This window comes from Eulemur rufifrons, chromosome 7 (genome assembly GCF_041146395.1).
Source record: "Eulemur rufifrons isolate Redbay chromosome 7, OSU_ERuf_1, whole genome shotgun sequence".
NCBI classification, from domain to species: Eukaryota; Metazoa; Chordata; class Mammalia; order Primates; family Lemuridae; genus Eulemur; species Eulemur rufifrons.
The window spans coordinates 90,986,030-91,003,702 of record NC_090989.1 but is presented as its reverse complement, the minus strand read 5'-3'; the positions used below and the strand labels follow the sequence as shown (position 1 = coordinate 91,003,702).

The following is a 17,673-nucleotide window of genomic DNA, read 5'->3' as shown; positions in this document are numbered from 1 at the left end:
AGGGGAAAACTTTAATCTACTAAAACCAATTATTCTCAAATATTTTGTCTGTTCAGCATCAGCTATTTAAATAATTGATAAATGTACAAACATTTATTAATCTTATCAAGTTTACAGTGACTCCTTTGACAGTTTTTCATTAGAATAGTGTTATTCATATGCACTTGAAATAATAAAACAATTCCTCATAAACTAGTATGTAATTCTGACTATTTTTCTTGTGATTTTAATTTCTGAATTGTTCTGCCTTTACCTTTTTCCCCCTCTAATCCTGTAAGTGTTGATGAATAAGAGAAAGGAGTGTTGAAGACTAATTTTGTACCCTTAATTTGATATTAATATATGAGATTGTAAATTGTTTATATGTTGGAGGAGATAGGTGAGAAGGGATCATGTCCTTAAACAGTTGTTTTGTTCTTTTACTCATAATCAGCAGTAATAGTGTCCCTTTCCTACTTCACAAGAGTAATGCCAAAATGAAGCATATGAGTTTGCATATGTATATAATTATTAAGTGGTGAACAAAGGTTAGAGATTTCATTTTTAAAAATAACTTATTTAGTAGAAATTTTACTAGTTCATTATTTCTTTTTTTTTTTTTTTGAGACAGAGTCTCACTCTGTTGCCCGGGCTAGAGTGCCATGGCGTCAGCCTAGCTCACAGCAACCTCAAACTCCTGGGCTCAAGCAATCCTCCTGCCTCAGCCTCCCGAGTAGCTGGGACTACAGGCATGTGCCACCATGCCCGGCTAATTTTTCTATATATATTTTTAGTTGTCCATGTAATTTCTTTCTATTTTTGGTAGGGACGGGGGTCTCACTCTTACTCAGGCTGGTCTCGAACTCCTGAGCTCAAACGATTCTCCCGTCTTGGCCTCCCAGAGTGCTAGGATTACAGGCGTGAGCCACTGCACCCGGCCACTAGTTCATTATTTCTTGTCAAAAAGTGATAATATCCTTTAATTTCGTAAGAAGTTATAAAATTGTACTCATCTTGGGGCCAAACTGTTCTTTTACCATGTATTTATGTTCATTGTATATTTAGGCTTTATCAATAGTCACGCTTCATAGCAAAGCCACAGATGATATTTTGAATTGTGAACATAGCCAGTATTTGTTCAGTTGGACTTGGGGAAACTAGTCTGGTTTCTACTATGTTAAAGTGACAGTTCTGGTTCATACCATCTTTGCTTTTCTAAGAACTGAAGCACAGAATAAGGGCTCAAGTTCCCTAATTATAGAATTAAGTAGCTAGAAACATGATCATGATGATGTGCCAGCAGACAGCCATAAACCTGCTTGGGTGTTAACATTTTTATTTTTCAGTCCAAAAGTGCTGGTTATCACCAGTGAGTTGGTAGCAGTTTTTAAAAGTACCTTCTTTAATATTAAATTTTATGGTTGTAGAATAGTTTCTTTTAATTCCTTTTCTAAAATCTTCATGTGGATTTAATGGTTTTGAGTAGTCAGTTCTTAGTATTCTTTCCATTCTAGACCCATCAGTGATTCTTAGCCTTTTGGGGGATCTTCAGTCCCTTAGAGAAGTGATAAAAGCTATGGGAACTCTTTAGAAAATGTACATGTACATGTGTACATACAACTTTGCCTCCGATTGTGGGAGTATGGACTGGACTGCCTGAAGGACCCAGATTAAGAATCCCTGTTTGAGACTTTCAAATTATTAACTTTATAAAAAAATGTGAGTTTAAGTTAGACTGAAACTTTTCTAATTTTGTTTTGGACTCAGATGTCTTAAAGTGGTACTTCAATTTGGTTTTTTTTTAATATTAGTTCCTAAAATCACTGGAAGAAAAAAAATCTTTTGATGTGATTTTTATTTTTCCAATTGTAAGTGCAGGACTTAAATATATCTTTCTCTAGAAAATAACTTACTTTTTATTTTAATTTAGGTTTTATTCTGCAGAAATCAGTCTAGCATTAAATTATCTTCATGAGCGAGGGATAATTTATAGAGATTTGAAACTGGACAATGTATTACTGGACTCTGAAGGGCACATTAAGCTCACTGACTATGGCATGTGTAAGGTGAGGAAAAATTTCTAGTCATTAAAAAGATCTTCAGAAGCTTCTAAAATAGTCTTTATAACTTCATGTTTTAAGGTGAAGAAATGATTGCTACTTTGTTTAGGAAACGTTTTGGAATTCTAACACAAAGACAAATGTGCTTTTCTCCTAACCATTTGCAAAATTCCGTATCTTCTATTATATGTACTACAGTAAGAATTAGTTTTTTATTGCCTGTAACTTTTTGTCTTAAGTTGTGACACTATCAAAGAAAATCTGGAGATAAAAGTTGTCTGTAATCCCACTACTTTAGCACAGCCATTTGCATACCACCTTTCAATTTTTGCCATTTAGTAGTGACTCTGAATTAATGCATTCAGGAGAATTTTACTCTCAGAACATGTTTTCTTTATTTCTTGTTTTATTCTTTTTGTAACAGTATTTCATTTTAAAGGTCTGATCTTTTTCCACAAAATGTATGGGGAGCTACTCTCCTTGTTAAAAGTAACTGATACAAAATTATCCTTACTTAGTAATATGGCAACAAGCATGTTTAATAAACGTGGGAATTGCATTCCCCACTCACCTGAGGAAGGTGTCTCCAGAGTCTGGAGATTATCTAAATGCTAATATTACATGAGGCAGTCTAATCGTATTGAAGATCTAACCTTATAATCTGTTCAGCGTACGTTAGAAAATAAAATCTTCACCTAAACTATTTTTGCTTTCATGTACAGAACTCAAAGGCATTTTTCTTATGATACTTGTTAAAATTTTTATTATGCAATTTTTCAGTCATAAACAATTAGAAAGTTTAGTGAGTGGAACCCATGTGTACCCATTACTTGTATTTGTGATACCTTTTTAATCTCTGTGTCTTTTTTTCTCCCAAAGGGATATTTTTTCTCATTTCAAAAAAAAAAAAGTGACAATAATAAAGGAATCTTATAATTCTCAAGAGAAAATAAAACTAAACAAAAAATATGAAGAATATTCGCCTTTTAACAAAGTGTACAAATTGAAACAATGAGACCTTTTTTTGCCTGCCAGATATTAGCTTTAAAATTAGAATAGTCTGTATTTTACAGGAGTTTAATGAAATAGACAGTCTCTTATTTCATTGGTGGGAGTATAAATTGTTACAACCTTTTGAAAAGCAGTTTGGTGGGAATTTGTCAGGCATCTTAAAGATGGCCATATTCTTTGATCTAGTAATTCTGCCTCTTGGATATATATACTCTTAGTAAATACTTTGGTTTGTGAGGAGAGGTTTCTAACCAAAATTTTTATTGTAGTTTATGATAAATATTATAAAGTCATTTAAGATACTTATAAAAATGCATAACAATATAAAATGCTTGTAACATTAGTTAAAGTCTTAAAGTATAGAATCATCTTTTATGTATTATTCTATTAACATCACACATCGACTGTTTACTTTTTTGTATTTTAAAAATTATTATAATGGCCTTGCATTACTTAATGAAAATATCACAAAAATGAATTAAGGCTGTCTTTCTTTCTTAGTCTTTTGTTGCTCTTATTGAAAAATAATGTTGGCTTGTTATGTTATACATTCTTACTCTTTTTTTTTTTTTTTTTTTTTGAGACAGAGTGTCACTCTGTTGCCTAGACTAGAGTGCCGTGGCGTCAGCCTAGCTCACAGCAACCTCAAACTCCTGGGCTCAAGCAATCCTCCTGCCTCAGCCTCCTGAGTAGCTGGGACCACAGGCATGTGCCACCATGCCCGGCTAATTTTTCTATATATATTTTTAGCTGTCCATATAATTTCTTTCTATTTTTAGTAGAGACGGGGTCTCGCTCTTGCTCAGGCTGGTCTCGAACTCCTGAGCTCAAACGATCCGCCCGCCTCGGCCTCCCATAGTGCTAGGATTACAGGCATGAGCCACCGTGCCTGGCCCACATTCTCATTCTTTACAGGGTTCCTCAATCAAGTTCATCAGGATCTTTGATAAATCTCAGAGATCTTTATTTAGTAGGTCTTTAAATTAGTTGCCTGCCTTCCTCCCTTTATTCCTTTCCCCCTTCTTCAGGAACTGCCTAGTTTTATTAGTGGGAAAAGACACTGAGCTAGGAACTTATGTTTAAAGACTTTACTAATAGTACTTTGTCTTTTCTCTCACTAACACATTTGCACCCCTGTGGTATTAGTTTATGAGAAATTAACCCTGTGAAAGTTTACACGTGCCTATCTTATAACTTAGAGTCAGTATTTCAACTTTCCTGAAGTTGGACCTCATGCAAACATTGGGTGAATTTCTTTTGCTCGTAACAATTCCTTGGGAAATTAAAAAATTCTTTCGGTTTCTTCAGAAATACTTCCTTTAGGTTTAATTAATCTCTTTAGGGTCTCACAAGGTGCATTTTTATAAAGAGTGCAGAGGATAGTGATGAAAACTTGAATTCATATATTCAGACTTATGTTTTAAATATTTTATGAACATTGATTTTATTGAGTGAAAACTTTAGCGGTTTTATGAATTGATGGATCTTTGACTCTACTTTTTTATAAGCAGAGGAATTTTAATAATAACATTTGTGTTATGCTATAGGTTATTTAGCTGATGAACTACATTCAAGATGGTCAGTCAGCAATGATTGATTTAGCATAGCTGTGTTACTAATTAACAGACTACATCTCTTGCCTCTGACTATTGCCCTGAAAGTGTGTCATTTATCATGAGAATGTATAACAAGCCATTGCCAGTAATATAAAATAAATCACGTTCATATTTCTTAGTATACAAAAATAGCATATAATATTCCTATTAGGAATCATTAAAAAAGCTTTGCAGTGCCAATATATTACTAAATATTTCTTCTAGATGTTTATAGCAGTATTATATATAATAGGGTAAAATTTGAAGAAAAATACATTCACTGTACCCAGATTATCTCTGGAGAAACACATAAGAACCTGCTAACAATGTTTGCCTCTTGGAGGCTGGAACTGGATAAGTCAGGGACAGGAATGGGAGGAAGGCTTGATTTTTAATGTATTGCCCCTGTTTTTTTGGTTTAGAGTTTTGTAACATGTAACCTTTTTTTTTGAGACAGAGTCTGACTCTGTCACCTGTCCTAGAATGCAGTGGTGTCATCATAGCTCACTGCAACCTCAAACTGCTGGGTTCATGCTATCCTCCTGCCTCAGCCTCCCTAGTAGCTGGGACTACAGGCGTGCACCACCATGCCCAGCTAATTTTCCTATTTTTAGTAGAGACGGGGTCTCACTCTTGCTCAGTCTGGTCTTGCACTCCTGAGCTCAAGCAATCCTCCCACCTCGGCCTCCCAGAGTGCTAGGATTACAGGCGTGAGCCACCACGCCCGGCCATGTAATATAACAATAGGGAAATGGTTAAATTCTAGACACACATGTTCCATAGAATTTTGTGTAGTCATCAATAATAGGAAGTCTGTAATTACATAGGAGGTGTTTGTAAAGTTTAAAATAAAAAGATGCTAATTACATATACAATGTTATTCAGTTGTTTTTAGACTTCTTAATTGTTGATTTCTTATTTAATTGCTTTGTGGTCAGAGAATGGTGTGAATGATATCAGTTCTTTGAAATACATTGAGGTTTCCTTTATGACTTTGTATATGGTCAGTATCCCATGTATACTTAAAAAGAATATATAATCTCTATTTTACATGCAGGGAATCTCTCTCTATTTTAATGTCTCTCTCTCCCTCCTTCTCCCCCTCTACACATAGACATATGGATAAACATATTCTACATATATATGTATTTCTTATATTTTTTTTTTAGCTCAGCTTTTGACCAAATCTTTCTCTGCTTACTAATTTTTGATATATATGATTTATCATTTCCTGATACAGATGTGTTAAAATCTCCTATTATGAATGGAGATTATAAAATTCTCTTAATAATTTTGTTCATTTTTACTGTTTATATTTTGAGGCTGTGTTGTTAAGGTGTACCTAAGTTTGTTTGTATTTGTTATAACTTGGTGATTATTCCATTTATTTTTACATAATTTCTCTACTTATACCTATTAGTGTGTTTTGCCTTAATTTTCTTTATCCTGTAGCTATTAAAATACAAAACCAAAAACTTTGTACCTTAGGAAAAATGAGCAGAAAGAAAACGTTATAATCTCAAAAGTAGGTGAGTTAGGAGGTGGGATTTAACTGCTTCTTTTCTTCATGAAATATGATTTATTTTACTCATATAGTTAAAATTTTTGTACTAAATTTTAACTTGAATATAAATTATTTTAAATGCAATTTTTTATCTTAATTGAACTGACTCTAGCAACATCTAATGAAGACAGATTTTCTTTCAGCTATTTAGTGGTGATCCATGACTTTTAATAATAAAGGCAACTGTTCTAGTGATGTTATTTAAGCTTAGTATATTACCTACAGATGCTGAGCTAATATGATAGATGAAATAGAAAAGATGGATTTAAAACAGACTTTTTGATCATATTTCTTGTTTTTTTTTTTTTTTTCCCTCTCTTTTTCCTTTTATTTTAATTAAAGGAAGGATTACGGCCAGGAGATACAACCAGCACTTTCTGTGGTACTCCTAATTACATTGCTCCTGAAATTTTAAGAGGAGAAGATTATGGTAATGAATAAATAGGTGGTATTTTAGCTATTGCTAGATGGGTGGCTAAATGGGGTATCAATTGCATTATAGTATGCTAAAGCATTTTAATACTGATCTTATTAATATAAACTTTCTTGATCCTGTTGAAACTTACACAAAGATTCCAAAACTTTGAAATCAGAGATAGTATTTGGCGGGGTACAAATTTGAATAATATTTTCTTAGTGATAAACACTAAAGAGTAGCAGGTAGTTTACATATAATAACTAAGTTAATCTTCTTAACCTTATGAGGTAAGCACTGTTAATTCCCATTTTACAGATGAGGAAACTGACATACAGAAAGTTTAAATAACTTGTCCAAGGTCATACATCTAGAAAGTGGCAGAGTAGGGATTCAGACCAGTAGCCACGTGACTCTAGAGTCATGAATCTCTGGAAGATGGCTCAGATTTCCTGGGATATTTCTCCCGGGAATCTGAAAGATGGTGGAAAGATTGACTGCTTCACAGGCACCAGACGATACATTTATGTTAAGAAAGCATTTGACTTTTTGGGTTCTGGCCCTCTTCTTTCAGCTGGTTCTCTGCTTTCAGGAGATGTAAAGGAGGATGTGGTACTTCTGAAAGCTGCTCACAGTTTGAATCCAAAGTCCTTCAAAGGTCTTTAGTCAGCTAGCAAAAGATCAAGTTTCAAACCAGAGAAATTATTCTTAAATAAAATTTAATTATATCCTTAAAATATTAGATACTAAGCTTGAGTTTTAAGTTAAACATATTTGGAAAAAGAAACATTTTTCTTTTCCCATAATTTTATTTTTAAGTTATCTTTTACGTACCTACCCTTTTTGGTAAGTAAAGTATTACTGTAATCCTCAGTGCCTGCCATGATACTTATAATGCATTTAGAGTTTACTTTTTCATTGTGTTTATTTTTTCATTATGTCATAGAATGAATCTCCAATTACTGACTTTCAAGAACGTCACATGTGTGATTTATTGCTTTAAAATTTCTTTCTGAAGGTTTCAGCGTTGACTGGTGGGCTCTTGGAGTACTGATGTTTGAGATGATGGCAGGGAGATCTCCATTTGATATTGTTGGGAGCTCTGATAACCCTGATCAGAACACAGAAGATTATCTCTTCCAAGGTAAGTCACAATATTTTACAGAGATTCTCTGTGAATAACCTATTTCAGAGTACAAATGAGGGCGACTCAAGGTATTACTTCGAATAAGAAAATTGAGAATAATCTGGATAATGTACTCCTGACATAATGTATGTGGTTTTTATTTTTTTTTTTAATTTTTTTTATTTTTTTGTGATAGAGTCTTGCTCTGTCACCCAGGCTGGAGTGCAGTGGCAGGATCATAGCTCACCACAGACTTAAGCTCCTGGGCTCAAGTGATCCTCCTTCCTCAGCCTCCCAAGTAGCTAGGACTAGAGGCATACCCTACCACACCTTGCTAATTTTCTTATTTTTTGTCAAGATGGGGGTCTCACTATGTTGCCCAGGCTGGTCTTGAATTTCTGGGCTCAAGGGATTTTTCTGCCTTGGCCTCTCAAAGTTCTGGGATTACAGGAGTGAGCCACCATACCCAGCCTTACTTTTTTTTTAAAATGCATCCTTTCTCCTCTGTAGTCTTCAGTCCTGTTCACAGTTATCTTCTCATACTCAAAGTCATAACAAAGAGTTTCCTTTAGATTATATATTAATATCACAGAGTGGAGGAACGAATCCTGTGGCTAGAGAGGACAATCTTTACACATGGACCTGATGCTGAGTGCATAAGTTCAAGAACAGTATGGGGGGAAAATAAAATACCAAGAATATAAGAGGGATCAAAAGATGGGAAAGAAAGGACCCATGTTGGGGAATACAAAGAATTGACAGAAACAAGCAGATAAGCACTGGGACCTCTAGCACCCAATCCAAACAAGTATGAAAACTGCTGTAAAATTCTACATTTAATAATTAAAGCCATCACAAAATATGAATAGGCATTTCATATAATAAGAGACCCAACTGGGCATGGAATATGTGAAAAGATATCCAATTTGACTATAGTAATTAGAGGAATGCACATTAAAACATTAATGAGCTATTATTTCATATCAATACATTTGACAAAAATTTCATACCAATACAAATAACAAAAAAAAGTGATAATACCAGGGCTGGTAGGGATGTGGAGCAATGAACTCTCATAGACTGCTGGTAGGAATGAAATTGACATAACAGCTTTGGAGAATAATTTGGCAATTTTCAATAACATTGAATATTATATATGACAAGCATTTTACAAATAATGATCCTTTAAATGTTATAACAATCATGAAGCAGGTATTATTTTTATTCCTATTTTACAGATGAGGAAACAGACACAATAAGGTAGTCAAAGAGTAAAAGACGCGTGTGAATGATAAATGCAATGTTCAGATTAGAGGCTATCTCTGAAAAGAAGGGAATTGGGCAAAAACACGAGATGCTTCCATTGTATATGTAAATCTTAATTTTTTTCTGCTGTAATGCCTTAAATATATCATTATAAAAATTTAAATATTCAAGCCATATAAAATTTAAATATAATGCCATAATTTGTATCTTCCTAGTTATTTTGGAAAAACAAATTCGCATACCACGTTCTCTGTCTGTAAAAGCGGCAAGTGTCCTGAAGAGTTTTCTCAACAAGGTATAAATCATGTCTAAAAATCTTTTGTGATTTGTCTCTATCTATATAAATCAAACTGGCAAGTAGAGATTCAGGCAAAGTAAAGCAGCAGAGTATGTAACTTTATCAATTTGATCTGGAATTTTTCTAAAGTTCTAAACTAATGTTCTAAACATGAGTTCTAGAACTCATATTGATGGGTACTTGGGTTGTTTCCACATCTTTGTGATTTCGAATTGTGTTGCTATAAACATTCAAGTGTGAGTGTCTTTTTTATAGGATGTCTTTTTTTCTTGTGGGTAAATACCCAGTAGTGAGACTGCTGGATCAAAAGGTAGGTCTACTTTTAGTTCTTTGAGGTATCTTCATACTACTTTCCATAGAGATTGTACTAGTTTGCAGTCCCACCAACAGTGTATGACTGTTCCTTTCTCTCTGTATCTGCACCAGCATCTGTTATTTTGGGACTTTTTGATAAAAGCTATTCTCACTGGAGTTAGGTGATATCTCATTGTGGTTTTGATTTGCATTTCCCTGATGATTAGCGATGTTGAACATTTTTTCATGTTTATTGGGCATTAGTCTATTTTCTTTTGAAAAGCTTCTGTTTATGTCTTTTGCACACTTTTTAATGGGGTTGTTTGATGTTTTCTTGCTGATTTGCTTGAGTTCTTTGTAGATTCTGATTAATGGATGTATAGCATGCAAAATTCTTCTCCCATTCTGTAGGTTGTCTGTTTGCTCTATTGATTGTTTCCTTGGCTGTGCAGAAGCTTTTTAATTTGATCAAGTCTCATTTATTTATTTTTGTTGTTGCTGTGATTGCCTTTGGGGTCTTCTTCATAAATTCTTTGCCTAGACCAGTATCTATAAGAATTTTTCTGATCTCTTCTTCTAGAATTCTTACAGTTTCATGCCTTAGTCTGTCATCCATCATGAATTAATTTTTGTGAGAGGTGAGAGGTGCAGATCCTGTTTCAGTCTTCTACATGTGGCTATCCAATTTTCCCAGCACCATTTATTGAATAGGGATTCTTTCCCCGGGGTATGTTTTTGTCTGCTTTTTATCAAAGATCAGATGGTAATATGGTGATGGTTTTATATTTTGTGCCAGTACCATGCTGTTTTGGTTACTATAGCCATGTAGTATAGCTTAAAGTCTGGTAAAGTGATGCCTCCCAATTTGTTCTTTTTGCTTAAGGTTGCTTAGGTCGAGGTCTTTTCTGGTTCCATACAAAGTGTAGAATTATTTTTTCTAGACCTGCAAAAAATGACATTTGGTTCTTGTGTTGAATCTGTAAATCACCTTGGGTAGTATAGTATAGACATTTTAACAATGTTGATTCTGCCGATCCATGAGTGGATCAATAAAATGTGGTATATGTATACCATGGATATTACTCAGTCATAAAACAAAAGTGGTGAATTAATACCTTTTGTAACAACCTGGATGGAACAGGAGACCATCCTTCTAAGTGAAGTATCACAAGAATGGAAGAGCAAAAACCATATGTACTCACTACTAAATTGAAACTTACAGATCAACACTTATGCACGTATAATAGTAAAATTCAGAAATAAGCAGGTAGGAGGGGCGAGGAGGGGCAGGGGTAAATTTACACCTAACAGGTACAAATGCACACTGTGTGGGTGATGGCCACACATACAATTTTGACTCAAACTGTACAAAAAGCAATTCATGTAACCAAAATGTTTGTACCCCTGTAATATTCTGAAATAAAAAAAAAGAAAGAATGCAATTGTAAGTTACAACGAAAAAGTGCCAAAGTGCTAGAGAAATGTAATTATGTAAATGAAATAATAAAAGAAAAAGCAATTTTTAAAAATTAAAAAAAAAGAATTACAGCATTAAATCCAGAGATAAGTTGTCCTTTCCCTTTTGCCAATATAATTTACTTCCCAGCTTTATATTACATATTATGTTTTTAATGTAAATGATATATATCATATTCTCAATTGGGGACAATTGAATCTTTGGGGTTAGCCGCAAATGTACTTTCAACTCTATTTTTCAATTTTCTCCATATCATCCATGGAATCTATTTGTACCATGTAGTTTTTGAGCACTTGGGCAGTAGTGTCTCCTACAAGTTTCTCATGTCACCAAAAAGCTGGAATTAGATAAAATTCAGAAGAGATGAAATGTTATCTTTGGTTTTTAAAAATCGGAACATTATTCAATTGTTCGTTGCAGTTGGTAGGCTTAGAAGAGTTTTAAGTTCTAAGCTGTGACTGTGGTAATCATTAATTCTACTTTAAATAAATGACAGGATGGAAAGGTTGGTGTGCATCTACTTTCTAAGGTAAATAGGTAAGATAATGATGAATTACAATAAAATAAGAAATCGCAGCTTGTTTTATGTCAATACTTTATCTGAGGAAAGATTTAAACTTGAAACCTAATCTTTCACATAGTGAAAAATGAAGGCAAGAGGTGTTAATATGCAAAATAAAATGCCTTTTATAAGGAAGAAAAATGGGAGCATGTTCTCATTCATAGTAATGACTAAGCCAAGACTTTTTTTTTTTTTTGAGACAGAGTCTCACTCTGTTGCCCAGGCTAGAGTGAGTGCCGTGGCGTCAGCCTAGCTCACAGCAACCTCAAACTCCTGAGCTCAAGCGATCCTCCTGTCTCAGCCTCCCGAGTAGCTGGGACTACAGGCATGCGCCACCATGCCCGGCTAATTTTTTCTATATATATTTTTAGCTGTCCATATAATTTCTTTCTATTTTTAGTAGAGGTGGGGTCTCGCTCTTGCTCAGGCTGGTCTCGAACTCGTGAGCTCAAACGATCCACCCACCTCGGCCTCCCAGAGTGCTAGGATTACAGGCGTGAGCCACCGCGCCCGGCCCACCAAGACTTTTTTTATAAATTGCAGGCTCCTTCTCAGTCCAGTGATTCAGATAACGGTTGTATCATTGTCTCACACAGATTATGTTTTCTCGCTATAATTAGGGAATAGGGCTTTTATTCATAAATTGAGCTAAGAACAATTGTGGTGAAGTTTGGGGCTTTACATGTTTTGACTATCACGGTAGCCCATGCCAAAGAAATAGCTCGGTGCTGCTCAAGTGATTCTGCTGTTCTCTTTTCCCTCGCATTTTTCTTTAGCAAGGAGTGGTGATGATTGTCCATTTTAATACATGATAGGTAGAGAAAGAGCCATGAGGAAATCTTACCTGTCACAAGCTTCTAATAACTCAATTTGGTCTAGAGCTGTACTTTCTAGAAATAAAAGGTAGAAAATTACAACTTCAGAAGTAAAGTTATGTAATAGGCACAAAACCCTGGTTACAAAGCTGGTTTATTTTAAAGCATGACATTCACCCAATTCTTCAAACATTTCTTTCACTATAGGACCCAAAGGAACGATTGGGTTGTCATCCTCAAACAGGATTTGCTGATATTCAGGGACACCCATTCTTCCGAAATGTTGATTGGGACATGGTATGTAAATTTTGATTGCTTTCTAGATTAGACTTCCATTTAATATCTTGGGCCAAGTTTTATTGTCTTAAAAAACTAGCATATCACAGCTTAAATAACTTAAAACCACTCTCTAGAGTGCTTTATAAAAAACAAAATAATAGAATACCAATGCTATAGAGCAGGTTGCAATATTATCGAGGCCCATATCAATATTAGGATTTATAAATTATGTTCATCATTGTTAATATTGTCAAACCATGCCTAGGAACTCACTTTAATAAGACAGAGAAACATCTGAGGGCAGAAGAGAAATGTAGAGGTAGAATTTTTCTAAGAATACAGGCTTAAGCTGTTATCTGATATGTCTTTTTAGATGGAGCAGAAGCAGGTGGTACCTCCCTTTAAACCAAATATTTCTGGGGAATTTGGTTTAGACAACTTTGATTCACAGTTTACGAATGAACCTGTCCAGCTCACTCCAGATGACGAGTAAGTAGTTCTACACACCGAAATATTTTTAAAGTTCTTTGAAAACTCTATTTTTAATGGCTATAAAATGTTTCATTTCCAGATTATACTATAATTTTTGTAACCATTCAGTTACTGGCTGTTTGAATCCATTATATTATTATAAGTTTTAACAATAACTGCCATTATTTTCTACTTTGCTTTATGTGCATTATCTAATTCTCACAACAACCTTGTAAACTAGTTATTGTCATCTTCATTTTACAGATGAGGAAACCGAGGCTCAGAGAGGTTAAGCAAAGTTACACAGCTATCAGGTGGCAGAGTCAGGATTCAAACCCAAATCTGACTGACTAAGGCCTGTGCTCTTTCCACTGTGCTACACTGTTTCCCACTTTGATGATGACCATCTTTGTCTGAGTTCCTGAGTATTACTTTAAGATAGATTCCTAGAAAGGGAACTAGGTCAGAGGGTATGAAAATTTTAAGGATCTTGATATGTATTGCCAAATTACTTTTTTAAAAAGACTACATCAAATTAGCAAATCCGGCCGCAGTGATCTCAAATATTTTTTGTGCTTATACTGCATCTTTTAAAGATAACTAAAATAATTTGGGGATATTTTGATCATTAACCTATCATTACAGAATCATTCTCTCTAATGTCAAGGAGGCCCTTATTGTTTGGCAGTCATTTTGCTTATATCTTAATTCTTTATCACATTCCTCAACAGCATCTGTTTCAAATGGTATCTAAATTTTAGAAGCCTTCAATCCTACCTGGCTCTATCACTCTTAATGGATTAACCTTACCTTAATTTGACTGCAAGGATTGAGACCTCTTTTGTATGAGGTTGCTTTACAGCTGTCACCAGAACACCTTGCATCTCAGGATTGCTTTCTAACTCTTCTCAACCTTTTTCTTATTCCTACTCTTGGAAGCCTCTCCCTCTTTTACAAGGGGTGCCCCTCGTATTTTCCTAGACCTGTTTCCTTAGTTTCCTCCTGGATTTCATTTTGTCATTTCTCTTATTGCTTTACTTTCTTTGATTTATTAATATTTTTCCAGCTTTTATCCTTCTGTCTACAAACACGCTCAGATATCCTGACTTTTCCCTTCTCTTAGCCCTTTTTTAAACCACCACATTTTTTTTTTATTTTCATTTCACCTTCAAACTTAAAAAAAGTTAATAGATGCTCATGGTGAAAAAAAGAACAACAACAAATAAGCAATATCTTTATCAGACTCCTTCAGAATAGTCAGCATTGATTGTCTCATGTTTTTTTACTACCAATTCTTTAACCCCTCACAATTTAACCTGCTTTTTCAGCTTTTGAAGGTTGAATTGATTTCTTAATTTCTAAATTATAAAGCATTTTTTGGTCAGTCCTCATCTTCCTTAATGTCTGGAAAGCTTTTGGCACTGATGGCCTTGCCTTAGGTAGCCTATCCTGGTTCTGGTTCATGTCTGTGACCACTAATCTGTCATTTGTTTTCCCTGTCCCCTTGAGACCAGGATAGTCCATGGTTCTGTTCATGACAGCCTTCTCTTTGCTATATACAGTTTGTACCTTGAAGAGTTCGTTCAGCCCTGTAGCATGGATACTAGCTATTTAAATGACCCTTAACTAAATTGGCAAATAGTTATTGAGCAGAAGGCACTATGCTGAGTACTAGACATTCCAAGACAATCCAATCTCCCAAAAAGCGCACTGCTACTAGAGAAGAAAGATGTGTACCAAATCGTTATTTCTGACAGCCTCGTGTATTAGAAAGAACACTGGATTTAATCAAAAGGTTAGAGTCTGAATCCCGATGCTACCTCTTCCCAACTGGGTAACCTTGTAATGAATTGCATAACTTCTCTGAGCCTATTCCTTCTCATACTGCCTACCTCATAAGGTTGCTGTGAAGAATAAATGAGTGAGGGTTTCTGAAGCCCTTAGCCCCTGCCCTGATATCTCTCCTGAGCTTCACTACCGTCTGTTTAACATCTCCCCCAGTTTGTCAGACAAGCACCTCAAGTGTATGAAGTCTAAAAGTAGTGACCATTTATGGTCTCTTTTTCTATTGTTCTCAATCATTTCCTTGTTTTTGTTTACCTGTGTCTGCTCATTGTACCACTACATATTCCTGTCATTCAGATTCAAAATGTCAGTGATTGTAAATACCTGCAGTTGCCAAGTATTTGTCTAAATTTTTCTTCATCATTTCCATCAAATCCTTCTTTTCTCTTCCCATTGCCATAACCCTAGTTCAGTTCTCATTCAAATCATACCTAGAGTATCGTGTCAGCCTCCTAGTTCATCTCCTTCCCTCCTTTACTTTACAGCCTATTCTTACATGTCATGAAGTACCACTCCAGTTCTTTATCCCCTTTAATTAGAAACCTTCAGTTCTCCTACGTTGCCTGTTAGATAACATCTATCCTCTTGGCTAGCATTTGAGGCCTCCCCTGTCTGCTGCAGCCTGACTTTCTGGCCGTATCTCTCACTGTGACACAAGCAGTGTTCTGATCAGGCTCAGTTGTTCACCATTCCCTGATGGCGGGTGTCATCTTTCTGCCTCTGCCTGCTCATTCCTTCATTTTTACCTATTGAAATCTTCCCATCTTTCAGGGCCACCTCAAATGCAACCAGATCTTTGATGAATCTAGGTGAAACTCCTTAGATCACTGGCTTCTTTGATCTAGCCATTACCTTCCTTCCAGCATCATCTGTCATTTAACACCTTCTATTCCTGTGCTCCACCCCTAACCAATTACACACATTTCCGCAGACCTACCACAGTCTTTCATAACTCCATTCATTAAGTGTTAGTAGAATGAATGCCGACTCTTTCCTTGATTTCTTCAACTAGAAATCACCCCTTTCTTTAGAACTGTGGTTAGAGAAGGACTTAGCTTATTGTATATAAAATTTAGCAGGTTTTGTTTTCTCTTGTAGCTTTCCAGTATAATGAGTTACCTGCCCTCCTTGAAGGAAGGGACTGTATCCTCTGTAACTTTGTGCTCCACAGTATGGCGTATACCTTTTGTATTACAATATTTGATAGTACTGCTCACTCTTACTGTGTGTTGAACTAGAAACCCAGTGTAATGGAATGCCGGCCTCTCCGCTCTCTGTGACCCGTTATCTCCCTGTGGTGTTCTCTCCTTATTCCAGGTCTCTCAGTGTACTTGTTCCTATTGCCTTTTCCTTTTGGCTAACTTCTGGGCCTTCTCTTCACCATCTTCCATCTGGCTGTTGAGGTGACTACTAAATCAAATGCTAATTCAGACCTGGATGTTCACTTATAATTAAGAATGTTATTCAGGTCAAAAGTTAAGATTAACTGGATTTGGGGCAATTTGTGCCTTTTTTATTCCCAGTCTTCAGTTTTAAACTACACTTTTTTTGGCTCTAAACTTGCTTGTGGGATTATTAGTCTTTGTTGATTTTCAGTACTCTCTATTCTTGATTCTTCTAGAAAATTTGTGGGATTAATCTAAGAACTTCTAGATTTTTTTTTTCACAATGTATATAATTATCCTTATTTTTTGCTATTTAATCTTATTTTACCATTTAAATTAAAGGTTGAAGAAATCTTGATTATGATGAACATAAACTTATTTTTCTTTCAACAGTGACATTGTGAGGAAGATTGATCAGTCTGAATTTGAAGGTTTTGAGTATATCAATCCTCTTTTGATGTCTGCAGAAGAATGTGTCTGATCCTCATTTTCCATCTATGTATTCTACTTATGTTGCCATTTAATGCATGGGTCAACTTGTTACCAGGCTGGATACAATTAATCATTTTATATTTGCCACCTAAAAAAAAAACACTCAATATCTTCTATTATAGACTATAAGAATCAATTATTACATCTAAGTTTAACAATGAAAAAGAAATTAAAACTAGCTTCCAAACAATCATGTCGAAATTTAGTTATACTGTTTTTTCAGAGGCCTACTGATGAGTATTAAAGTTATCTTTTTTGTTTAAACAAAATATCACTGCTTTTAAAAGAAAGTATCTGTTGCATTAAGGCACATAGTGGGATTACATCATAAATCTCCCATAAATTTTATCATTCTGCATTAAGACATTTGAGAGTTTAATTTTGGAATAAAAGATTAAAAATACAACAATTTTTTATATTATCTATTAGTTTTTGAGATTTTTATGTTTAAAAATTCAGCTGTAAAATTTATTATTGCCTTGGATAAATAAATTATTGATAAGGCAACAGTTATTAAGTTGGTAATAAAAGATATTGTTTGCTTAGAACTGGGGAATACAGATTCTTCTTGAGTTAAAAAGTAGATACATTTTATTAAGAATCAGATTCCAAATCATTAACTATTTTTGAAAACCTGGTGCAAGTAATTTTTTTAGTATAATAAGGGGTAGCTTCTGACCTTATCCCTTTATTGGAAACTTTAACTGGAATGTTAATGTTATAGTGCAAAAGACCCAGG

At 34.8% G+C, this 17,673-nt stretch overlaps 1 protein-coding gene across 1 annotated transcript in view; it reads left to right on the top strand.

Moving 5' to 3' along the window:
* Window positions 1-16,987, top strand: part of PRKCI (protein kinase C iota) — a 61,545-nt gene extending 44,558 nt beyond the window's left edge. Inside the window, exons 12-18 of the mRNA XM_069472938.1 lie at window positions 1,910-2,045; window positions 6,552-6,639; window positions 7,643-7,768; window positions 9,232-9,311; window positions 12,670-12,759; window positions 13,115-13,230; window positions 16,836-16,987. Coding sequence (XP_069329039.1) covers window positions 1,910-2,045; window positions 6,552-6,639; window positions 7,643-7,768; window positions 9,232-9,311; window positions 12,670-12,759; window positions 13,115-13,230; window positions 16,836-16,923 — 724 coding nt within the window. The 3' untranslated portion in view covers window positions 16,924-16,987. The remainder of the gene's footprint in view (window positions 1-1,909; window positions 2,046-6,551; window positions 6,640-7,642; window positions 7,769-9,231; window positions 9,312-12,669; window positions 12,760-13,114; window positions 13,231-16,835) is intronic.
* Window positions 16,988-17,673: the final 686 nt, after the last annotated feature.